Source organism: Corythoichthys intestinalis, chromosome 21 (genome assembly GCF_030265065.1).
Source record: "Corythoichthys intestinalis isolate RoL2023-P3 chromosome 21, ASM3026506v1, whole genome shotgun sequence".
NCBI lineage: Eukaryota > Metazoa > Chordata > Actinopteri > Syngnathiformes > Syngnathidae > Corythoichthys > Corythoichthys intestinalis.
Window position 1 is genome coordinate 18,329,086 of NC_080415.1, and position 21,952 is coordinate 18,351,037.

The 21,952-nt window shown below is 39.0% G+C and overlaps 3 protein-coding genes across 14 annotated transcripts in view; 1 reads left to right on the forward strand and 2 right to left on the reverse strand.

Annotated features, from left to right (window-relative positions):
* LOC130909404 (archaemetzincin-2-like) overlaps positions 1-7,340 on the reverse strand; it is a 43,528-nt gene extending 36,188 nt beyond the window's left edge. For 3 of the 5 annotated variants that reach the window (XM_057825816.1, XM_057825819.1, XM_057825820.1), the window contains exons 1-7: positions 6,941-7,262; positions 4,122-4,410; positions 3,815-3,988; positions 3,591-3,719; positions 720-883; positions 464-640; positions 214-347 (exon numbers count right to left, since the gene is read on the reverse strand). In XM_057825816.1, coding sequence (XP_057681799.1) covers positions 214-347; positions 464-640; positions 720-883; positions 3,591-3,719; positions 3,815-3,988; positions 4,122-4,410 — 1,067 coding nt within the window. In that variant the 5' untranslated portion in view covers positions 6,941-7,262. The other 2 variants (XM_057825818.1, XM_057825817.1) reach the window with 2 other exon arrangements.
* Positions 7,326-8,973, forward strand: si:dkey-21c1.1 (uncharacterized protein LOC100150256 homolog). Its single transcript, XM_057825826.1, has 4 exons — positions 7,326-7,589; positions 7,917-7,942; positions 8,203-8,308; positions 8,381-8,973. The coding sequence occupies exons 2-4, from the start codon at positions 7,926-7,928 to the stop codon at positions 8,636-8,638; spliced, it is 381 nt and encodes a 126-aa protein (XP_057681809.1). The 5' UTR covers positions 7,326-7,589; positions 7,917-7,925; the 3' UTR covers positions 8,639-8,973.
* Positions 8,974-9,150: 177 nt separating this feature from the next.
* On the reverse strand, positions 9,151-21,921 carry tepsin (TEPSIN adaptor related protein complex 4 accessory protein). Of its 8 annotated transcripts, XM_057826129.1 has the most exons (15): positions 21,708-21,921; positions 21,323-21,395; positions 21,153-21,244; positions 20,972-21,065; positions 20,823-20,890; positions 20,649-20,730; positions 18,343-18,414; positions 16,054-16,125; positions 15,785-15,979; positions 15,540-15,714; positions 15,310-15,423; positions 15,131-15,209; positions 13,031-13,165; positions 12,822-12,942; positions 12,565-12,724 (listed from the first exon to the last, which is right to left on the reverse strand). In XM_057826129.1, exons 1-15 carry the CDS (start codon positions 21,744-21,746, stop codon positions 12,708-12,710), a joined length of 1,428 nt encoding a protein of 475 aa, XP_057682112.1. In that variant the 5' UTR covers positions 21,747-21,921; the 3' UTR covers positions 12,565-12,707. The 8 variants fall into 8 exon arrangements, with proteins under 8 accessions (XP_057682108.1, XP_057682107.1, XP_057682111.1 ...); XM_057826125.1 differs by having other exon boundaries at positions 9,151-12,942; positions 15,540-15,711; positions 15,785-15,976; XM_057826124.1 differs by having other exon boundaries at positions 9,152-12,942; positions 15,540-15,711.
* Between the last annotated feature and the right edge of the window lie 31 nt (positions 21,922-21,952).

The window sequence follows — 21,952 nt, forward strand, 5'->3', positions numbered from 1 at the left end:
ACTTTTGTTTCTCTTAAATGGCTGACAAGATAAGTTTGGATGAGTTACTAAATACTGTATGATGAAAAATTCCTATAAGTGTAATGCCCTGGCATCCCTATAGATTTGTTGATACAGGTAGGCGTACGAAATCATGTTTTTAAGCAAAAGTGAGACTAAAGCTATGCTATTGTGCAACCAAGGTTGCACACATATCACATTTGTCTCTGTTACCATTCATCGAGTTCCAGTATGTCTTGGCACCGCCGCAGCCACAGTTTGTCCATATGAAAGGCTTCAGTAGGTATGACAAAGGTAGACTTCTTTGGTGTTGGCTTTGGCTCCTCTTCCATCCATTGCAGTAACGCCTAAAGAGCACACAAGAATGCATTTCTAAAACATTTAAATGATCTGATTAGTCTTGATTACGATGAGTGATTTATGTTAAACACGAACGTAATCCAAGGTGACACCTATGTGTTACCTTGTATCTCTCGGCTATCTTAAACCCCACTGAGATCTGAAGTTTATGCAAGCAGATGGGACAGAGATCAAGGGGTCGACGGTCCGACTCCGCCAGATGGTTGGAGCCCTGCATGACACAGCTCAGCCACTGGCAATGCCTTATCCCAAACATATGTCCAATTTCATGTGTCATTGTCTGGCAAGAAATAATCCCTTTAGTTTGTATTTTCTGTGTGTCAAGAAGAGAAAGACTTTTTTCTTTTTTAGAATACAACCTTGCAGGATCGCAGCAGTAGAGTACTGGTAATGGGTGGAGTGTAATGCCCATCAAAGGCAGAATAATCTCCTTGCTTTGGTGGACGCTGGTTCTTTAACCTTCCTGCATAACTTTTGCTGTAGAAGTTGTCATCGTACCTGGCAAAGCTGAAAACACCAATCCCTGCAACGAAATGCACCGTCAATGAGTTTGAGAACTACAAATGCACAGTACTTGAGCGCCATCCAATGGTGCCACAAAAAATACATACCATCCGCATTAAGAATAAATTATGATGCCGAATTAAGTAATGTTTGCCAATTACTCTATATTTATGTAGTTTAAAAATCCTCTGCACCATACTCTGAGCTGTTTCTCAGTTTTTTGTCTTCTTTAGTGCCATGAAGAGGCCAAAATATTACAAAAAGTAGTGGTTCAGCACTATAAACGGATTTGAAACGGGGGCCAGCCCTCCTCCTGGCCTGTCATTGCATGAAATTGACTTTCCTATATACAAACTATATATATACGTTGTAAAGCAATAAAACTGCAACAAAAATGAATGAAATGAACAAAAAATATTGAAGCAACTTTTTGGGGGATTGAATGATTTAGACACAAATGTCCTACCCATAATATGGCCCAAACACAAAAAGGATTGCTTCAATTAAAGAAAACTTTTTCAATGAAAAATCAAGTGTTCAAATGCAAATTTTTCAATCTCAAATATTTTTTCGCATTCAAAAACGTTTTCTATGATTGAAATTGTTCTTTTTTTGATTGAAGTGATTTTTCTTTTGGAAAATATATATATATTTTTTAAGCAACTTATTTTTTTGATTGAATAATAAAGAGAAAAACATCCTAGCCAAAATGTAGCCCAAAGACAAATCAAAATTACTTAAATCAAAAAAGTTGCTTCAATCAAAAAAAAAAAAAAAAAAAAGCTTTCACGTGCATTTTTTAGAGTTTCAAATTTATTTTTGCATTCAAACACTTTTTTTATTTTATTGAGGCGACTTTTTTTGATTGAAAATACATATTTTTATTGAAGCAACTTTTTTTTTTTTTTAATTGAAGCAACTTGTTTTTGATTGAATAATAAAGACACAAATCTACCTCCATATGGCTCCACCCAGGGGATACAATTTTTGACTGGGGTAACTACATTGGCACGACACCGGCGGGCGTACCATATTCAATGGATGACGATCTTGGCAAAAATTACTGCCTAAGCAGCCTGATGTAGAATTCCCCTCCAGAATGATGGGAAACAAAAACGCTCATTGTCAACTTATTATTATAAATATTCTTTTAAGTTAATTTTATTGCTGACACTGCATTTTGGGGTGATCAACATGTTGTGCCCCCCCTGCCCCAAAAGTCAAACTCCGCCTATGGTTCAGCGCAAGGGCGTAGGTTTGGTCTCAACATTGGCAGGGACGATATAACAGCATAAACTACGTACATTTACACTTTTTGCTGGGGACGGAACATTAATAAGACCAAACAGTTTGGGTAAACGGGGATCAGGGCTACATTTCTCAAGAAAATGAACCAAATTAATTTATAGGCTAAACGATCAATGCAAAATAAATCTGTATTTACTTATACAACTTTCATATGTATTGGTTCAGGCTATACACTGTTCGATTCAAACCTTTGTTTTCAAAAACTACTAAAGAAACATTTTGAAAATTTCCAGAATAAATGTCTAGATTTTAATAGTTTAGTAATAATTCAAATTGTAATATTTGAACTTCAATTATATTCACATACACAATAAATACATATTTGTTAATAATCTCTTAACTATCCAGGAATGCAAAAAAAAAAAGCATTTGTCTTAACACCACTCAACATTGTCTGTCTGAATAAAGAAATTAAATATAACTGAAAAAACTTCTTAGTTAGGGAATAACAAAAATAAATAAAAATGGAGCCTACTACCGCTGCTTTTGTCCACAAGCACAGCCAAACACAACAAACACTAAAAGCTCCTTTGGGCTGCTCTAAGACCACATAACTAAAACAAAAACGAAAAATGGGGAGAAAGTGGTAAACCTCGGTTCACTACATTTCTCACAGTTTAATTAACGTAAACAGTAGAAAACATACAGGAATACACTTCTCTCTAAGCAGCTCCCTATCCGAGTTTTGCAGGTTAATAAATTCACACAGTGTACTGTTATTCTAACTTTGATGCCGGTTGGACTTTCAGTAACAAAATTAGTGGTGTGTTCCCCACCTCTACAACATTGATGTCTTTTCACATTACTTAAAGTGGCTCCTGCTGGCCAAAAAAAACCTTGTAATATCCCTCCTGTTCGAAGGGGGCGGAGGAGGCTGTATGTTGTCAACATGTTGGATTTCTGTCGGGGTTGTGAGTGCGTGTGTGTGTGGTGTCGCGGGGGTCAAGTCATCAACCAATCAAACGTGCATTTGAGGGGGAAAAAATGGACTGGCACATTCAGCAAGTGAAAATGGGTAAATGAAAGCGTGAACATAATGAAAATAATTCACTTAAGATTGGTAAAGTCAATTCAATCCTCACAACATATGGGAAGACAATACGTAATGCAAATAAGATGGCTTAAAAGTACTGCAGGTGGGCACGATTTGAGAATCCTGAAAAGTTGCTAGTGTTATGTCCTTATGGTCCCTATGCAAACCAACCTTCTTGAGTCATTGCTGTCTTTTAAAGAGATTTTTTTTTTATCATGCTTTTGTGTTGAATAAAAAGATAATCATAATAAAAAATATTACCAAGTGTTGACCAAACTTGTATATTTTTGGTATTTGGGAAGGATGTACTAAGCAACATGCAAACTCCACAGGGATTATTTTTCTCCTCTGAGCACAATATAGTATGACTTCATTTACATCTTACCCCTATTGAGAGATGCTTGTCCAAATACAAAATTCCAGGACTCTTCTGGGAAGAGGTCAATCATTGTGATTCCAACAATACAAAAAGCATCTTTTGGTTTCCGGTTCCACAAAAATTGCAGCAAGTCACCTAGCAGAGGAAACAGTGCCAAACCATAATTTATTTACATTGTAATGCTTCATTTACATGTGACGCTTGCCAGTTTTAGTAGCTATTGCAATTACCCGTGAGCAGCTGAAGGTTTTGTGAGCCATGGTTAATTCTGAAAGAGCACCCTGTTTGTGCGACTGTGACAGCTGGTAACCAACGAACAGGCAGCCCATAGAAGAAGGCTTGGCAGTACTCTCGAAGCCATTCCAAATACTGTTCTGTCTGGGGTCCTGCGTCGCCAAAAGAACCTACAAACAAAACAGCGTGATCAAACTAAGGCTGACCAACAATGTGTTCAATAAATACCTTTCTACCAAAGTTAGCTGTGACTTTGATGATGATATGTATCATAGAAAATGGATGGTTTTCAAATCAACTAACCTATTGTCTGAATGTAAATCGTACTACAGTTTGCACTGGGTGTCTTTCTGTGAGGGTCTCTATAAAAGGTCTCAAAGTCTTGAGGCTCCTCAGGATGAGAGGTGATCCAGTCTGAGTCTGAGTGCACTGTAATAGCCTGGAACAGAGAACCAGGCTTCCCTGGATGCAGTCCTTCCTCAAAAAAGTGGCGTTCTTCTTTAGTGTACTGTTTGTAAATATCAGCCAAGTCCTTACAGTTGGAAATCAGTGCTGTTTTTAGGGTATCCGTGGAGTGGTTTATCACCTTCATCTATTACAGGAAAGAAAGGCCTATATCAGCGCAATGACATGAGAAGAGACAATTCTGGCCACAATGTGGGTGTTACACAAGGGCGTAGGTTTGCATAGGGACGGTAGGGACATAACACTACCTGCTTTACAGATGCTCAAATTGTCCCTACCAACTTTTAAGCAACCTTATTTGCATTATATATTAAGTTCAGTTATATAGGATAGATTGTCTTCCCGTATGTTATAAGGATAGAATTGACCCTACAATTATTAAGTGAATTATTTTCATTATGTTCAGACATACATTTACCCCTTTTCACTTGCTGAATGTGCCAGTTCAATTCTTTCCCCTCAAACGCACGTTTGATTGGCTGATGACTTGCTTTGTTTTTTGTTTTGTTTTTTAAATGTATTGATTTATTTTTTTTACATTGTTTATTTAAAACATTTTTATTTGCAGCCTATGTCGACATTTTTTCAGATTATCATAGATCAATCATAATCAAGGTAAAGAGTTTTCATTTTTTGTTGAGTTTACCTGTGCTGGTGGAAAAAAGCAGTTGTGTTTTACCTGAAGGAAGGCTCCATTTTTATTGATTTTTGTTATACCCTGACTAAGACGTTTTTTTCAGTTACCGTAATTTCCCGAATATAACGCGCACTTTTTCCCCCCAAAATCAACTTGTAAACTCATGGTGCGCATTATAAACGGGTACATAGATGGAGACAGAAATATATATGTATTACATATATATATAAACCGATTTTTTTCCATTGACATGGCCACGTTGTGTTGAAGAAACGTATGCGGCGACCCGTTAATCGGCCGAATGATTTCGTCTGTGTTAAATTCTGCTTTTTTCACTCTTCATAAAGCACAGAATTTAGTTTCTTGAACTCATTTGAGTCGACGTTTATTGCAGTTCCACAATTCGGAGCATAACAAATGTAAGGACACACACTTCCTGTGTCCGTCAACTATATCGGTCCCTCGGGAAACTCAAACCCAAATAACAATAGTTCAGTAGTTTTACCGTATCAATCCATGGAAGAAACATTTATTCATCATGAGGAAACGAGCAAGTTATACAGCAGCCTTTAAAAGAAAAGTCACATCCGTTTTGTTTTCTCCTAGATTCTGGTAAGTTGGAGAAGTTGTCAAATCATATTATTACCGTAAATATTGTCAGTTTACGGTAATGTTTTGAACTACCAATGTGCTATGCTTGTGCTGTGTTTCACCAGTCAGTAAAATGACATCTCTGTATCTGTACACGAGCTCTGTTTTCATGTATTCTTCTATTTATTGGTGCTAAAATTAGGGTGCGCGTTATAAACGGGTACAATAATTTCCCCCAAATTTTACAAGTAAATTTGGGGTGCGCATTATACACGGGTGCGCCTTATATTCGGGAAATTACGGTATATTTATTCATTTAGACAGACATTTTGAGTGGTTATAAGAGAATTGTTTATTTTTTGCATTCCTGTATAGTTAGGAGATTATTAACAAGTGAATATTTATTGTATATGTTCATATAATCTATGTTCAAATATTTCAATTTAAATTGGCTAATAAAATCCAGACATTAATTCTGGAAGTTTTCGAAATGTTTCTTCAGTGGTTTTTAAGAACAAAGGTTTGAATTGAACAGCATATCTCCTGAACCAATACACATGAAAGTAGATTTATTTTGCATTATCAGCCAATCAATTAATTAGGTTCATATTCGTGAGAATTATATGGAATCACAGAAGTGCCAAAATTACCCTGCACCCTTTCATCCAATCTGTTTGGTCTTATTAATGTCCCCGCCCCAGCAAAAAGTTTACATGCAGTTTATCGTCCCAACCAATGTTGAGACCAAACTTACGCCCTTGGTGTTACATGTGTCGGATATGCAAATTTGTGCAATAGTAATATAATGACTACAATAATTATTATTATATAATTACTAGTAGGGCTGCAGCTATCGATTATTTTAATAATCAATGAACCATTAGTTGGAATAATCGAGTAATCGGATAAGGAACATGAAAAATTACCTGAGCTGAGCCTCAAAAGGTATGAAATAATAAATGAGGAACTATGTACAACAAAAGAACAATTGGCTAACTTACATAGCAAAAGTCCGCCAGTTTAAATGCTATAAATAAGCTAACTTTTTTACAATTCTTCTCTTAAAAAATGGTTCAGACACATATTCCCGCAAAAATAAGTTAAATATACCAAAAACCTAACTTATGAATGTTAAAAAAAAAAAAAAAAAACATTAGCTCAAACAAAAACTTAGCTTATGTTGGTCTTAATAGGGAGCACCTGGATTCAGCCATGTTAAATGAGGTAGACTAGAAGGCAGTATATCCACCCAAATCTATAAAACTAAATGCAAACACTTTCAAAATAAACCATTACAACGCCAATTTAGTTAAACAAAGTGGCAAAATTTAATTCAAATCTTTTTTCCTAATCGAATACTCCAGTTAATCAATTGTTGCAGCACTAATTACTACACTGAGAAATTGCACCTTCTCTAGAATGCATTTACCTCAAAAACTGTCTCTTGTTCGGCTCTCTATGTCAGCAACTTTTAATGATTGACAGAAAAATCTACTACTCTTCCACAAGATGGCAGAGGTTCGCTCATATCACAAAATAATAATTTTGTGTTCACTTCAACAGCACTTTGAACTGTAATTTACACAACACGTTAGCAACAATATAATTTTCTGCCTACATACGCAGTTAAAAAGACAAACAAAGCAAACAAAAAAACAGCACATATACTTTTTACAAACGCAAATAGGGGTAATGAATAAAAATAAAGTTCTTAAATAATTCAATAATCGAAAAAATAGCAATTAAAAGAGAATTACGTGTGAGCCCTTTGACGCTACGTTGATACTTCCGCTTTTTCCGTGACGTCACGTCAACAAAGGGGCGTGGCTTGGTGACGTACGGGAAACGTTAAAGCCGACACGAACTGCCGAGCTCATTACAAAGCTGAAATATTGCTTATGTGACTCGACAACTTACACGTTTTCGTGTTTTTTTCTCGATTTTTTTTAAATACAGAATTTACCGTTGTTGGCTACTTCAGAAGAACAGCCAACATCCGTTTCTCCTCTCTTTTTTTTCAGCAGAGTGAGCGGAATACGACAGCGGAAGAACTTGGTCACAGTGCAGCGTTTTTTGGGGTTAGTTAGCTCAACCAGTTAGCCGTGTCAATGTTCGTAGGCTCTGCTGTCATGCCGAGATTTTCACAAGATTTCCGCTAGAGTCAAACTCGTGGCTGTTCGGCACTTAACCAATCTAGATGAACGCTAATATTGGACGTGTGAAAATAATATTTCATCTTGAGCCGGCTGGAGCCCCTCCACACTTACACACACGTACATACGAACGTCAAGTAGTAAGAAACAGGAGTATGTCTTGCGATCTGCTTGTGGAGTTTTAGCTTTTTACATTCAAATTCAGCTCTCACAGAGTGTCCATCTTATTTTTTTCCCCCCACATCTGCCAAGACTGCTGCAATGCTGACAGATAACAGGTACAGTAAATGGATAATGTGTTATCTTATAGTCATCTACTGTGTCAACTCCATAAAATACTAGTGAATCATCCATGTCTCTGTCATATGTGATCATGTAACTGCCTGATTGTGTGTAGCCGTTGCTATTTTTGGTTCTTCTTAGTGCTCTTTGATGCACGCCCCCTATCACTCCCCTCCCTCCTTTCCTTTCCTCACTGCATCATTCCTTCCACATACACACCACAATTGAACATCTTTTTTGTGTTCGCTGTGCACAGAAAGCGCCACCGAAGCAGTGATAGTGAGGAAAATCAACAGCTGAGCCCTCAGGCCAAGAGGTCAGGCAGGGGTCCTTGCCTACTTGTATCCGATGTGGACTCTGAGGTACATTGTTGCTCCACATATATGCAGAGGAAAACGCAGGAATGTTTAATTGAGCTGTTTCTCTGTTTGTAGTCGTCAAGCAGTGACAGCAGCAGCGGTGCCTGCAGTACGGACAGACCTATGGTGGTCACGAGCAGGCCGTGCATCCACAGCCAGAGCAACCGCATTCCCCAGTGCTCCCTCAGCACCAAGCCCAAGGACTCGGCGATCTCGGCACCGCGCGGTTTCCATGGCGATGGCAGCACTTTCTCCTACGACTCCATCAACAAAGTGCTGAGAGAGGCGCACTTCAGCAGTCTACAGACAAGAGGCCGCCCGGGTTCAACATGACCTGCGAAGTCCGCGACCCCCTTTACACGTCCCCGGTCCAAACGGCTTGGAGGAGGCTTGTAGGGGTTAAAGTGTGGAGACGTTTACATATGATGGGCTGTAAGGCTCATCCCCACCCCTGCCATATACCATTTGTGAAGACCATAAGCACATTTGCCTTTTCATGGCCCAGCCACTGTGGTTTACTGTGCAGTATTGATATGCGTGTGTGTGCACGCGCCCTGTGCACTTTATAAAGAGGTATCATTCTCTTGACATGCGTGCATTGATGTGTGGACATGTTCATTGGTGCTAATCACAAGAGAAGTGGGATCCAAAGTGCTTGCAAAGTTAATAAAGCGATGCACTTTACTCCAAAAGCTGTGTTCGTTTTTTTAAGTGTCAACCATTATACCACATGTATGCACATCTTTTATAAACTAGATGGATCAAAAGACCTGCTTGCAACAAAAAAAAATGAGGGGGAACCTATGCACAGGGTTCTTTCATTCTTTTAAAAGTGCTTTTTAAGACCTTAAAATATATAAGACCAAAACATGTTGCAACAATGTCTGATGAAAAATTTGTTTTACTGTAAACAGAGCTGCTGCCATAGGCCGCTTGTATTTTTAGTCCCAGATGCAAATGTCTTTTTGCAGACTTTTCACTAGGGGTAGACATAGACTTCATAATTGTATTGACGGGTCACATCCATCAGCCACCACGCAACGCCTTCAAGTAGGGGGGCGTCCTAAAGTCGCTTGTTATTCGCAGTCTGTCGCAGTTAGTCACACATGCAGCGATCCAACGCCAGATTTAGGTTGAAAAAGTCCGAAAGCTGTACCACATACAAACAGGAAGGATAGTCTCAGAAGTGATTTGTTCGAGGATTCAAGGTAATTATATTTTTCGTGCCATGCATGCATTTTGAAACGTGAAAAAAATCAATGGAAGAAATTAACTGCTATAGACTAGCATCGTTTTTCGACATATTTGCGTAAAATAAATGCTAAATGCCCTGTTTTTGCTCTTAACAAATCGAGACTTTTACGTTCATATCTATAAAGAATCCGGGGATTTAAGCATTTATTCACAAGAATTGTCAACGTAAAAGCTCTGTTTACATATGGCGGCCGCCACATTGACTAACATCGTACTTTGACATATTTACGTAAAATAAATGCTAACTGCACGCTTTTTTTTTTTTTTTGCTTTTAACCAAGAATTGAGACTGTTTTACGTCCATATCTATAAAGAATTCAGGGATTTAAGCATTTATACAAAAGAATTTTCACCGGAAAAGCCCTGCTTACATTTGGCGGCCGCCACATTGACCATGTATTGTCAATATCATTATGAAGTCTATGGGGTGGGAACCTCTGAGTACCTCACGATATGATGCGATTTGTGATACAAGGCTCACGATAACAATTTCACGATATGGCGATACAATAATCATTGATACATGGGTCAATCATTCTACAAACAAACAACAACAAAAAAGGAAAACAAGCTCTTTTCATCCTGCTGTGAATTGGAACAAGCTTATCACGAGAAGACGTCCAATCATTTGAACTGGGAGGGTGGCAGCGAATGATCCGTGGCAATGTCAGGCAACCAATTAATTTTGGGGCATTTCCTGTTGATTTTCGGTCATTTATTTTCATGTTGAGGCATTCACGGGTCACTTCCTGTTGATTTTGGGTGACTGAAAAGGTAGTGACTCAAGAATGTCCCCAAATAAATAGGAAGTGACTCAAAATCAACAGAAATTAACTTGTAAATGCGCTAAAATGAATGAGAAGTGACCTATAAATGCACACGAAAGACTGGCAGGGAAAACTGTGGTTTCAGTGCCATTGACGACGCTAGACGTCCAATCCAATCAAAATGGATTAGCGGCGTCAATGGCAGCCAGTGCCTAACATAGACATTATTCTACTGGAAGATTTTGGTAGCAACCTGTTGGTTCCTTTTTTATTAAACAGTGACACCTATTTAAAACGATATATCGATTCTTTGTGGAAGCATATTGATAACTTTTTGGGCTTCAAAGTACCGCGACATATCACCTCTTCGATATATTGTCACATCCCTACTTTGCAATGGGCACTGTTATTTTCACCAGGGGCCAACCACTTCTTAAATAAACCATCCTCCATCTATTTTTGGTTAAATTCACACTTCCCTATCTCTGCATATTCATGCTCACATCTTCAACCACGAATAACCAGGAAATGGCGTCATGGCGACAACTCAAGTCCCTAACGTACATCAAGATTCCAGACAATTTACGGTATCATATACACTGTATATTAATCCCAAACTGTCGTATTTAGTGCACGGCCATTAATAAAAAAAAAAATACATACCATTAGAAGTATTACGGCAGACTACAGTGATTTCCCTGGCATTAAAAACATTGTCTGGAAATGTAATACCTACTGCAATTTTCTATAAAATTTAAGCCAATTTAAGACCTTAACTACCCCTCTTTCAAATTGAAGACATTTAAGTCTTTTAAAATTTAGCACTGCCTTTTGTACTTTTTTGTCAATTTTTACCCCTTTATGGAAAAGACCACAATCGTATTTTTAACCTTTAGCATAGACTTCATAATGATATTGACGGGACACTTTCCCCAGAAACTGCACCACGCCTTCAAGTAGGGGGCCGTCCCACACTTCGCTTCAGTAGGTCGAAGTCGGTCGCAGTTATTCTCAAACACATGCAGCAATCCAACGCCGGATTTAGGTTGAAAAATTACGAAAGCTGTACCGCATACAAACAGGAAGGATTGTGTAAGGAGTGATTTGTTCGATGATTCAAGGTAATTATTATATTTTTTGTACCATGCATGCATTTTGAAACGAGAAAAAAATCAATGGGAGAAATTAACCGCTTCGGCATTGGCGTCATAATTCGCAATATTTACGTAAAATAAATGTTATCTGCCTGTTTTTTTTTTTTTTTTTGTGTGCTTTTAACCAAGAATGGAGGATGTTTTACTTCCATGTCTATGAAGTATTCAGGGATTTAAGCCTTTATTCACAAGAATTTTTAACAGAAAAAAACTATTTGTAGTGATAAGAAGTCTATGCCTTTAGCAGTTAAACTATCATCATACTAGGCTTTTCTTTTTTTAAAATCAAGACAAAAGCAGATATGCATTTTATTTGTTTACATGACAACTAGTCTGTGTCATTGTACGGAATTCAAATGTCTTGCTTCTTGGAATCGTCGCTTTCACCACAACGCCTAGCATGTTAACATAAACAACAAATAATCATGACTTTCACAATCAGACATTTGTGTTAGTATCATAGCAAATGCAGGAAGAGGATTAAAGAGTGCAAGTTGGTTGGTTCAGAATCTGCGGAGGTTGTTTTTGCTGTTTTAAATGAATCCTGAGATTAAATGACTCAATAAGCTGTATTTCCGAAACAGATCCAGTCAATACTTGTGGAGACAAAGTCCCAAAGATGAGTCTAAAAATGTGCACATAGTTGGACGTGACCACCTGCATGAGAGCAATGGAACGGAACAACAAAGTCTATAAAGTTTGGTGCCTAAAGGTCACATTGGATTTTTCAATTAAATAGTTTTCAAATGTTTAATTGTATTATTTGAATTCGTACATGAATTTATTGAATACATTTAGATGCATACATAAAATATTTTATATAAAATTTGCTAATTAGATAAAAGGGAGCTGTGGGGGGAAAAAGTGACTTTAAAGCACCAAATGTTACAGGATTCCTCTGCCCATTACTGCTTTCCACAAACTTTATACTTTTTCCTCATTTTTGAAAAGGAATATCTGACATTGCTAACAGTTGTAAAATGGGAAAATGTCTTGCCAAAGGTCAAGAGTTAAGAAACGAGAATGCAGACGACTGTTGACTGCCGTCACACACAACTGAAGCTGGACTGTCAGGTTGGTTCTCTTTTACAGAGTCCTGTTGTGAGTCTGGGTCCATATGTGATGTTGTAGTCTGACACAGAGGCGTCGCCCTGCTGACTAGATTCATACCACTGAACAAGGACAGTCTTTTGCCACAAGGCTGAGCGCACGCCTCCTTTTTAGCAGCTAATATAACTTCAGTCCTAACAGGAGCCAGGAGAAATTGCTGTTCATTAAGGGAAGGTTTCTCATCCACACTGATGTAATCATTATGAGGAGAGAGTGTGGGGTCTAAAGAACCTGCGTATGTTGACGTAAGCACTTGCTTGGATGTGTGGTTGACTTGATGACTACTGCTGGCTGGATCCTGTTTGGCGGCATGGTGAACTCCACCCATCAGGGCCTTGAACTGTCTCAGGATCTGGTGTAAGCAGATAGAGGGGGAAAAGTATTATCTCCTCCAGTCCTATCAGTTTGAAACATTCAAATGTCTCTGCTGGAAATTTCACCTTCGTGGCTTTGTTGGCCACAGGTCCCGGTGGGCCTTCACTTAGCTGACGAAGCTGACGTTGCGTCGCTCCAAAGATTTGCTCCAGAGAGAGAAGGTCTGCAGTCATGAGGCAGGCTACGGCACACAATGCTCTCTGTAGGATTAAATACAGGAATGAGAGTATATTATAAGAGCGCCAACTCGAAAAAAAAAACCAATTAGCGAGTATGAGAGTATTGCTTCCTTGGTTTATGAGTTTACTTTTTAAATCTTTAGCTGCCACTGATGGCAATAGATATCCAATCGATTTCGACTGGGAGGGCTAGCAGTGAAAGATCACATCTAGCCCTTCCAGTCAAAATGTATTGGACGCCTACACTGCTGGCCAAAAGTACTGGCTCCCATGCAATTCTGTCAGATAATGCTGAATTTCTCCCAGAAAATGATTGCAATTAAAAATGCTTTGGTAGTTATATCTTCATTTATTTTTCTTGCAATGAAAAACACAAAAGAGAATGAAAAGAAAATTAAATGATTATCATTTTACATCAAACTCCAAAAATTGACAAAAGTATTGGCACCCTCAGCCTAATACTTCATAGCACAACCTTTAGACAAAATAACTCCGAATAACCGCTTCCCGTATCCATCAATAAGTTTTTTACAATACTCTGCTGGAATTTTAGACCATTCTTCTTTGGGCAAATGCTCCAGGTCTCTCATATTTGAAGGGTGCCTTCTCCAAACTGCCATTTTCAGATCTTTCCACAGGTGTTCTAGGGATTCATGTCTGGGCTCATTGCTGGCCACTTTAGAAGTCTCTAGCACTTTCTCTCAAACCATTTTCTACTGCTTTTTCAAGTGTGCTTTGGGTCATTGTCCTGTTGGTAGACCCATGACCTCTGAGGGAGACCCAGCTTTCTCATACTGGGCCCTACATTATGCTACAAAATTTGTTGGTAGTCTTCAGACTTCATAATGCCATGCACAAGGTCAAGCAGTCCAGTGCCAGAGGTAGCAAAGCAACCACAAAACATCAGGGAACCTCCGCCATGTTTGACTATGGGGACCGTGTTCTTTTCTTTGAAGGCCTCGTTCCCCCCCCCCCCGTAAGCTCTATGTTGATGCCTTTTCCACAAAAGCTCTACTTTTGTCCCATCTGACCAGAGAACATTCTTCGAAAACGTTTTTGGCTTTCTCAGGTGAATTTTGGCAAACACCAGCCAGGCTTTTTTATGTCTCTGGGTCAGAAGTGGGGTCTTCCTGGGTATCCTACCATGGAGTCCCTTTTCATTCAGACACCGACGGATAGTACAGGTTGACACTGTTGTACCCTCGGGACTGGAGGACAGCTTGAACTTGTTTGGATGTTAGTCGAAGTTCTTCATTCACCATCCACACAATCTTTTGTTGAAATGTCTCGTCAATTTTTCTTTTCAGTCCAAATCTAGGGAGGTTAGACATAGTGCCATGAGCTTTACACTTATTGATGACACTGCGCAAGGTAGACACAGGAACATTCAGGTCTTTGAAGATGGACTTGTAGCCTTGAGATTGCCCATGCTTCCTCACAATTTTGCTACTCCAGTCATCAAAGAGTTCTTTGGTCTTCTTTCTTTTCTCCGTGTTCAATGTGGTACACACAAGGATACAGGGCAGCAGTTGAATCAACTTTAATCCATTTTAACTGGCTGCAAGTGTGATTTAGTTATTGCCCACACCTGTTATGTGCCACGAGTAAGTAACAGGTGCTGTTAATTACACAAATTACAGAAGCATCACATGATTTTTCAAAGGGTGCCAATACTTTTGTCCGGCCCATTTTTGGAGTTTTGTGTAAAATGATAATGATTTAATTTTTTCCCCATTCTCTTTTGTGTTTTTTCATTGCAAGCAAAATAAATGAAGATATTACTACAAAAGCATTTGCAATTGCAATCATTTTCTGGGAGAAATTGAGCATTATCTGACAAAACTGCAGGGGTGCCAATACTTTTGGCCAGCAGTGTATACCCGTTAATGGTTGTTTTAAATATAAATTTCACTAACTACTACAACACATATGTTCTTTACTATATAGACACCTAGGTCTGGCAGTGAATGAGTTAGTGGTTATTACCATGTTAACAGTGTTGGACGGATCCTGTAGCATGCTTGAAAGCAACTCCACCACTACCTCACAGTTGAGAGTGGAACACCTGATAGGAGTAAAAGTAAAAACAAACATCAATCTATACAAATAGAGTACTCAGATGCTGCTTGAAATTAAAACCGTAGTAGTGACTTTACAGTACTAACTCTTTGATAAAGTACTGGCTCTCCTCATTGGACAAAAATACTCTAGAACCTTCAGTCAGCTTGCTGATGAGCGCCATCTCCTGGACGCAGTCTCCCAATTGCAACGCTTCAACCCTAATGACCAGATAGGCACACGAACTAGCTCACTCATCCCAGTTCAAATGGATTGGACGTCTATCCTTGATAATGGCAGTGAATCAATTAAACTGGAAATGCGCCTCTCGACTCACCGCTCCGATAAGTCTCCGCTGCTTTCTCTGCTGGCCCCTGATTGGCTCCCATTGCACCCCGCGGATGTCCTGCTAGTGGTTGAGATGTCCTGAGATGAGTTGTGAGAGGAGTTGTTGCCGCTGTCCGTCTCTTCCCAGCCACCTCCAACCTGCCCTGGGCATCGCTGGGTCACTACTAAAGTGAAGATAGGTGGGTAAAACACCTACCAGAACTAAACTATCTTGCCTACATAAAAATGTCAGACTTTTTAGACTTTTGCGTGCAGGCAGACTGTAGGCACATGCTGGTACAGCCACTTCTATTGGTGCAGAGGGTGCCACGACAGCACGGTAGTTGTTGTCATGGAGACGGATGCCCTGATGTTCTGTCGGAGGAAGGACAGCACTGGCTACTACTTCTGCAGCCTTCTGGATTTTATCCATAAGTGAATCATTTCCTGCTAACAAGTACAGAGGTAAGAGAATAGTGAGAAAAAGCAATGGGGAAGATGCAGCATATATGTAAGTGACTCACCTGCCCCCTTCTTCCCTGGATTGTAGCCAAATCCCTGCAGGCCAGTCCTGTGGGAAGCTGCTGATCCCATTCCTAGATAGAAGGACACATTTTTATACACACCAATACAAAACACATTTTAATAGCATTCTGTCAGTCATGAAATCCAAAATGTTGTAAATGCTTGGAAAGGTCAATTTGTAGTTAAATGTCAATTTGTTACTTATTAATATAACATTAGGATAGGTGTGTGTTTATTGTTCACTACACATCATGTTAAATAACAATTAAATTCAGTAGTATATCTACTTACGGACGTCTCTACAAACGTAATTTTCAGGTTACGACTAGGGGTGGGAACCTCTTGGTACCTCACGATACGATTTGTGATACAAAGCTCATGATAAAAATGATCTCACGATCAGTGTTGTTAATCTTACATTAAAAAAGTAATTAATTACAGTTACAAATTACTTCTCCCAAAAAGGAATGCCGTTAGTAACTGTTACCTAAATGTAAGAGTAATTAGTTACTTGGCAAAGTAACTGGTGATAATTTTCAGTTGTTTTTTTTTTCCCTCAAAAAAAAAAAAAAAAAAAAAAAAAAAAAAAAAAAAACAGGTCACACAATGTGATGTTTAAAGGGTTTTTGGGACAATTGGCCCTAGCCCAATTCTTTACCCTAAACTTAACTAGACACAGGGGTATTGCGGATATTGCGATACCTAGATAGTAACCTTTGCTATGTGTGCAAGTCATTTAATGTTGTGAATCAACCGTTAAAGTTTTTAAAATTGCTCCGGTTATTGCATTAGTTCCCTTCTATTTTCGACATGTGTAAGTTTTAAAACTGTTTCATCATTTAAAGATAGATTTAAGTTAAGTTTTGCCGATTTAGGAGTATTTTAGATAAAAAGTTACTTAGGTTCGCTAGGAAGGTTCTCTACAACAGAGCCTTCTTGAGATGTCTACTGCTTTAAAATGGCAGCTGTTTACTGACGCATCTAGTTCTTTATTATACTTGTTGCTAATGCCGCCGTGTCCGTCATTTACATCTAGTTCTGTATATATGTGATATCTACCGAAGCATCATGTGGGCGTAGTTTGTAGGCTATCGGCTACAGTCAGGTATTATTGGAGCCACCTAGCATAGTAGCATCGCGTTTGCAATGGCGTCACACTCCCCACTCCTGCTCTGCTTTCTTGTCTGCGTGAGTCCGTCTTTTTCAGACTTTTCTCGCATCAGTCAACCAACATCGCAACACATAGTAACGCACGCCTTTCCCGCCTCAGTAACGGTAACGGCATTGCCAAGATAAGTAATTAATTAGATTACTCACGATTGAAGAAAATAACGCCGTTATATTCTAACGCCGTTATTAACAACACTGCTCACGATATGGCGATAGAACGGTTATCGATACATTGATCAGGAAATCATTCTATTATATTCTACAAAACAACTTATAAACAGAAAAACAAGCTATCTTCACCCTTCTGCTATAAGTTTATCTCTAGTAGACGTCCAATACATTTGAACAGGGAGTGGGAGGGTGACAGCAAATGAGCCCCTCCTACTTCTATGGCCGTCAGTGGCAGCCAATGCCAGGTAACAAGGTAATTTTGGGACATTTTATGGGTCACTTCCTATTGATTTGGGGGCATTTTATGGATCACTTCCTCTTGATTTTGGGTTACAGAACAGGAAGTGACCCGGGAATGAAACGGCAGTGACTCAAACTCAACAGGAATTGACCTGTAAATGCCTTACATCGGTAGTTCATTTTTAACATTAGGCTTAATCTTTGAGTTAGCAGGGGTTTAATTGGTTCGTAGAGTTGATTTCAACAAATTCCGTGCAGTTTGCAAGTTATTTGTTATTTTCAGTGCTCCAGAGTGGCTGAGCTAGCGCGAATCAATGGCACCTTCGTAGCATGCCAATAAAAAAACGATACACATCTACAAACATATCCAACAAAGTCAAATAAATTCAAAACAGTTCCAAAACACCCAAGCGGCCAAAACAATGTCCCACCAAACTGCCGCAATAGACAGGAGTGCTTTGGCCACTCCTGCTCACGCTGCATTCGAGAAAGGTGGGAAGTCGGACTTATCCCACTCGGAGGGTACCAGTTGCGACCTCAAAGCGTTCCAAGCGAATGTAAACAGCAAAGATGGTTGATCGCAAGAAGTGTCTTTTTTTTATATTTTGGCCATCAAAAGACATTTTGACCTCTCGGAAGCAATCAAATAGTGGAGGAGTTCCAATGATATTTTTCCAGATCGGAGTTTGGAAACTCAGACATCCCACCTTCCTCGGATGTAACATCAGTCTGCTGAGTTAACTGATGGCCGGCAACAGGGTGAAATGTGCATTTAGAGGCTGTGGAAACAGAAGAAATGGGAAAAGGAAAGTTTCCACAAATTCCCTATGAAGAACGAGGAACAATATAAACTGGTTACTTGCTGCTGGCTTCGATATAAAAAAATCATCGGTGAAAAAAAAAACCGATGTGATATCACTCCGCCCTGCTCCTCTGCAGAGCTTTTGGATTACAAATGTTGCTGTTCATACTGCAAATATTGACATCCAATGGTAAATTTTAATCACTTTATTCTGAAAACATAGCCAACACTTTTGATTGCATGGTTAATGGATTATTTACATGTGTGCATGTTATTTTTTATTGGCATGCTCAGATGGCCCAATTGACTCACGTTAGCTTAGCCACTCCGCAGCCCTGAAACTAACAAATAACTAACAAACTACACGGAATTTGTTGAAATCAACTCCACAGACTAATTAAACTCTCGCTAACTGATGTCAAAAATCCTGAACTTTCCCTTTAAAACAGGGAATGAAAAATATAATCAGGATTGTTATCAGGCTCCTGCGATTGGCTGGCAACCAGTTCAGGGTGTCCCCTGCCTACTGCCCGTAGTTAGCTGGGATAGGCTCCAGCACCTCCGCGACCCTCGTGAGGAAAAGCAGTATGGAAAATGAATGAATGAATGAATGTTATCAGGCTCCTACAGAGCTTGCTGATGAGCTGATCATTTGACCCTGGTGTGTTAAAGGAGGGAGAAACGGAAAATAAACTGGTTAGCGTCTCTCGAGGACTGAACTTGCAGACACCTGCCCTAAAATGAACACAAAAGTCACCTGTAAATGCCCCGATAATCGGAAAGAGTGACTGTGAATACTCTGGTTTCGAAAGAACGAACATTCTTTTAAACATTGACACCTATTTAAAACGATATCTCGTTTCTTGGCATGAGCGTATTGGTAACCTCTAGGATGCAAAGTTTCACAATAAATAACCATTTCCATATTTTGTCACACCTTATGACACACCTAAATGCGAAAATATTGCCTGTTTTTAAAGAAAGACATTTCAGGTTACCAGAGGCAAAAATACCTGTGTGCGTTTCAATGTTACGCCATAAGATCCTGCTGCCCTATTGGGCATAATCTCTCCCATTATGCTTCAGTAATACAGATTCTGCTCTTATTGGCCTATTGTTGATGAGGTTTCAATTTGGGTGTCTCAGTATGCTGACGTTCACAGGCGCGATAGTGTTATTGTGGGTCGTCGTCTGAGCCAAAATAGCAAGTCTCGCATTTTTGTCTCACAATGACTTTTATTTTAAACCCACAAATGGTTAACTACATTAGTAGCACATTAGAGCACAGGTCACCTTGCGTTTTTGTGTCACGAAGAGTGAGATAGGCGATAGGCACCATCGATATATTGAAAGAGGACATTGCCTTCCTCAAAAGGCAAGATATATATTTTTTTCTTTTTTCCTTTGCATTATGTTTTATTATCTACTTCATTACAGGTATAAACGGTTAGGTATTTGGAATGATTCAACTGGCTGTTTGGCTGTCTTTTTATTCCGGTTTTAACCCAATTATAAAATTTAATGTGGCGTTTCAGTAATGCTTGGACGGGATTAGGGTATTTACATTAACATGGTTAAACGCGTCTCTACTTAGGAAATTTTCGGGTTACAGAACCAATTAATGTCATAAGTAAAGGTACCACTGAAATTATAATTTTGAAGAAAAACCGCAATCTTTATTTTATTTTTTTCTTTCTCTGGATATTTCACTTCTATTATTGTGTCAGTTTCACATTTGGAATCGATAAATAATCTTTGGTATTCGTTCATTCATTCTCCAAGCCGTTTATCCTCACGAGGGTCACGGGATGCTGGAGCCAATCCCAGCTAACTATGGGCAGTAGGCAGGGCACACCATGAATCAGTTCAATCTTTGGTATTTACATACAATAATCTATTTAAAAAGTAAATGTTATTTATGATGAACTTTTTACAGACACAACTTACAAAGTGCTTTGCTACAGTAACATTAAAAAAACAAAGAAACAGTTATTGAACATATACAGTATGTCGTGGAGTATATAATATACAGCTAATAATGTACAAATGAAAACAATTGTTTTCCCATTAATCTTTTAACAATAAAAAGCTTTCTTAAAATGCATTTTCCCCTCCAAACGGGACTGCAATAAATTATATTTGTCCCAAAAATATTTATTAAAAAATAATTATTCATAGTTGACTAAATATCAATTCTTGAGCATTACTCACCCACTGCTGAGGGTGCCATGCTCAATGGCAGCACACCACTTTTTATGTAAAGTGCATCGGTAAAAAGCAGCCTTGCAACTTCCTGCAAACAAAAAAACGCATCAAGAATTTTACCTTGTATGTAGCTGTATTCTTGATTGACTTTTGATAACTGAAATATAAAATGTTCCTTACTTGTGCTGTATGTCTTACTTTTTGATACAAAGCCATGCCATGGATTGGATCAGGAGGCCCACTGTATACTTAAAAAAAAATATGCGGAATATTCAAGTTACAGCAGCTAAAGAGAGAGAACTTGTGACGAGTATTAACTTCTGACCAACCTGAGGCTTGCTGGATGAAGGTGGAATTCCTCCTGAGTTCAGTGAGAAAATGTTTGGAGCCATGGCCACACAGATGAACGAAGATTTTCAACACCTGAAGCACAAAATATGGGAATCTTTTACATGAATGTTTTCCATGTCAATGCCTATTTTAGCTCAACACTGCAATAAACTAACTTACCTTGAGCTTGACATGACAGGACTCAACTTGAAGTCTCTCTAGCAGGTACTCTAACAAACACTGATCACTCCCCATGGACTCATGGGAGATTTCTGCAAAGGTATTACAGTTAAGGCCTTTGCACGCTTCTGCATTCAAAATGGAACTCATCAAGGACAGCAAAAGGATACTTCCAATTTCTTGAAAAAGGTAACCGGGACATGGGCTCTCATCATCTGCTGTAGCCTTCATCAGAGTTGGCACCTTCAGTAGTCATAGGGATGACACACATTTACGTTTGCTTGTAAATGGAATAAGGTGTTGAATTAATTCCCCTGTTAGATGGTTGATGTAATATTATTCTCAAACCACCCGCTACTTTTAAAACTTTGCCAGGATGACATCAGGAGTAAAAATAACAATTCATACAGTTAACTTCAGCTAGCATGGCAAGCAGGCTAAAGATGGCACAGCCACACAGCTTCAGTGACACGCAATCATAACAACGTCCAAGTCATAAAACCTTTAAGCTCATGTGTGATTTAATAACAAATAATGGAAATATTTTGCACCTACTTTCTGAAGGAAGGCAAACCGTTCCATGAATGTAGCCATGATTTAGCAATCCTAGCTGCGGTTTACTCATCTTTCAGGGAAGGCGGAGCAAGCCGTGACAGCTGGCCAATAGGAGGACATGTAATGCATCGCTACAAAGAAAAAAGTCCATTGGCTGCAGAGAAAAGTAGAAACGCCTTACGAGCTAAAAGCAGCAAATCGCATAACACAAAACTGGCGTTGATAAGTGATTGACATAACAGCAA

Coding starts and splice junctions, on each gene's coding strand:
- tepsin (XM_057826122.1), bottom strand. CDS start 21,746: ATGGCTACATTCATGGAACGGTTTGCCTTCCTTCAGAAA. Junction 21,066..21,152: donor CCTGTCATGTCAAGCTCAAG/GTAAGTTAGTTT, acceptor TTTGTGCTTCAG/GTGTTGAAAATCTTCGTTCA. Junction 18,415..20,648: donor CATGGCACCCTCAGCAGTGG/GTGAGTAATGCT, acceptor CTGTTTCCACAG/CCTCTAAATGCACATTTCAC.
- si:dkey-21c1.1 (XM_057825826.1), top strand. Junction 8,309..8,380: donor TATCCGATGTGGACTCTGAG/GTACATTGTTGC, acceptor CTCTGTTTGTAG/TCGTCAAGCAGTGACAGCAG.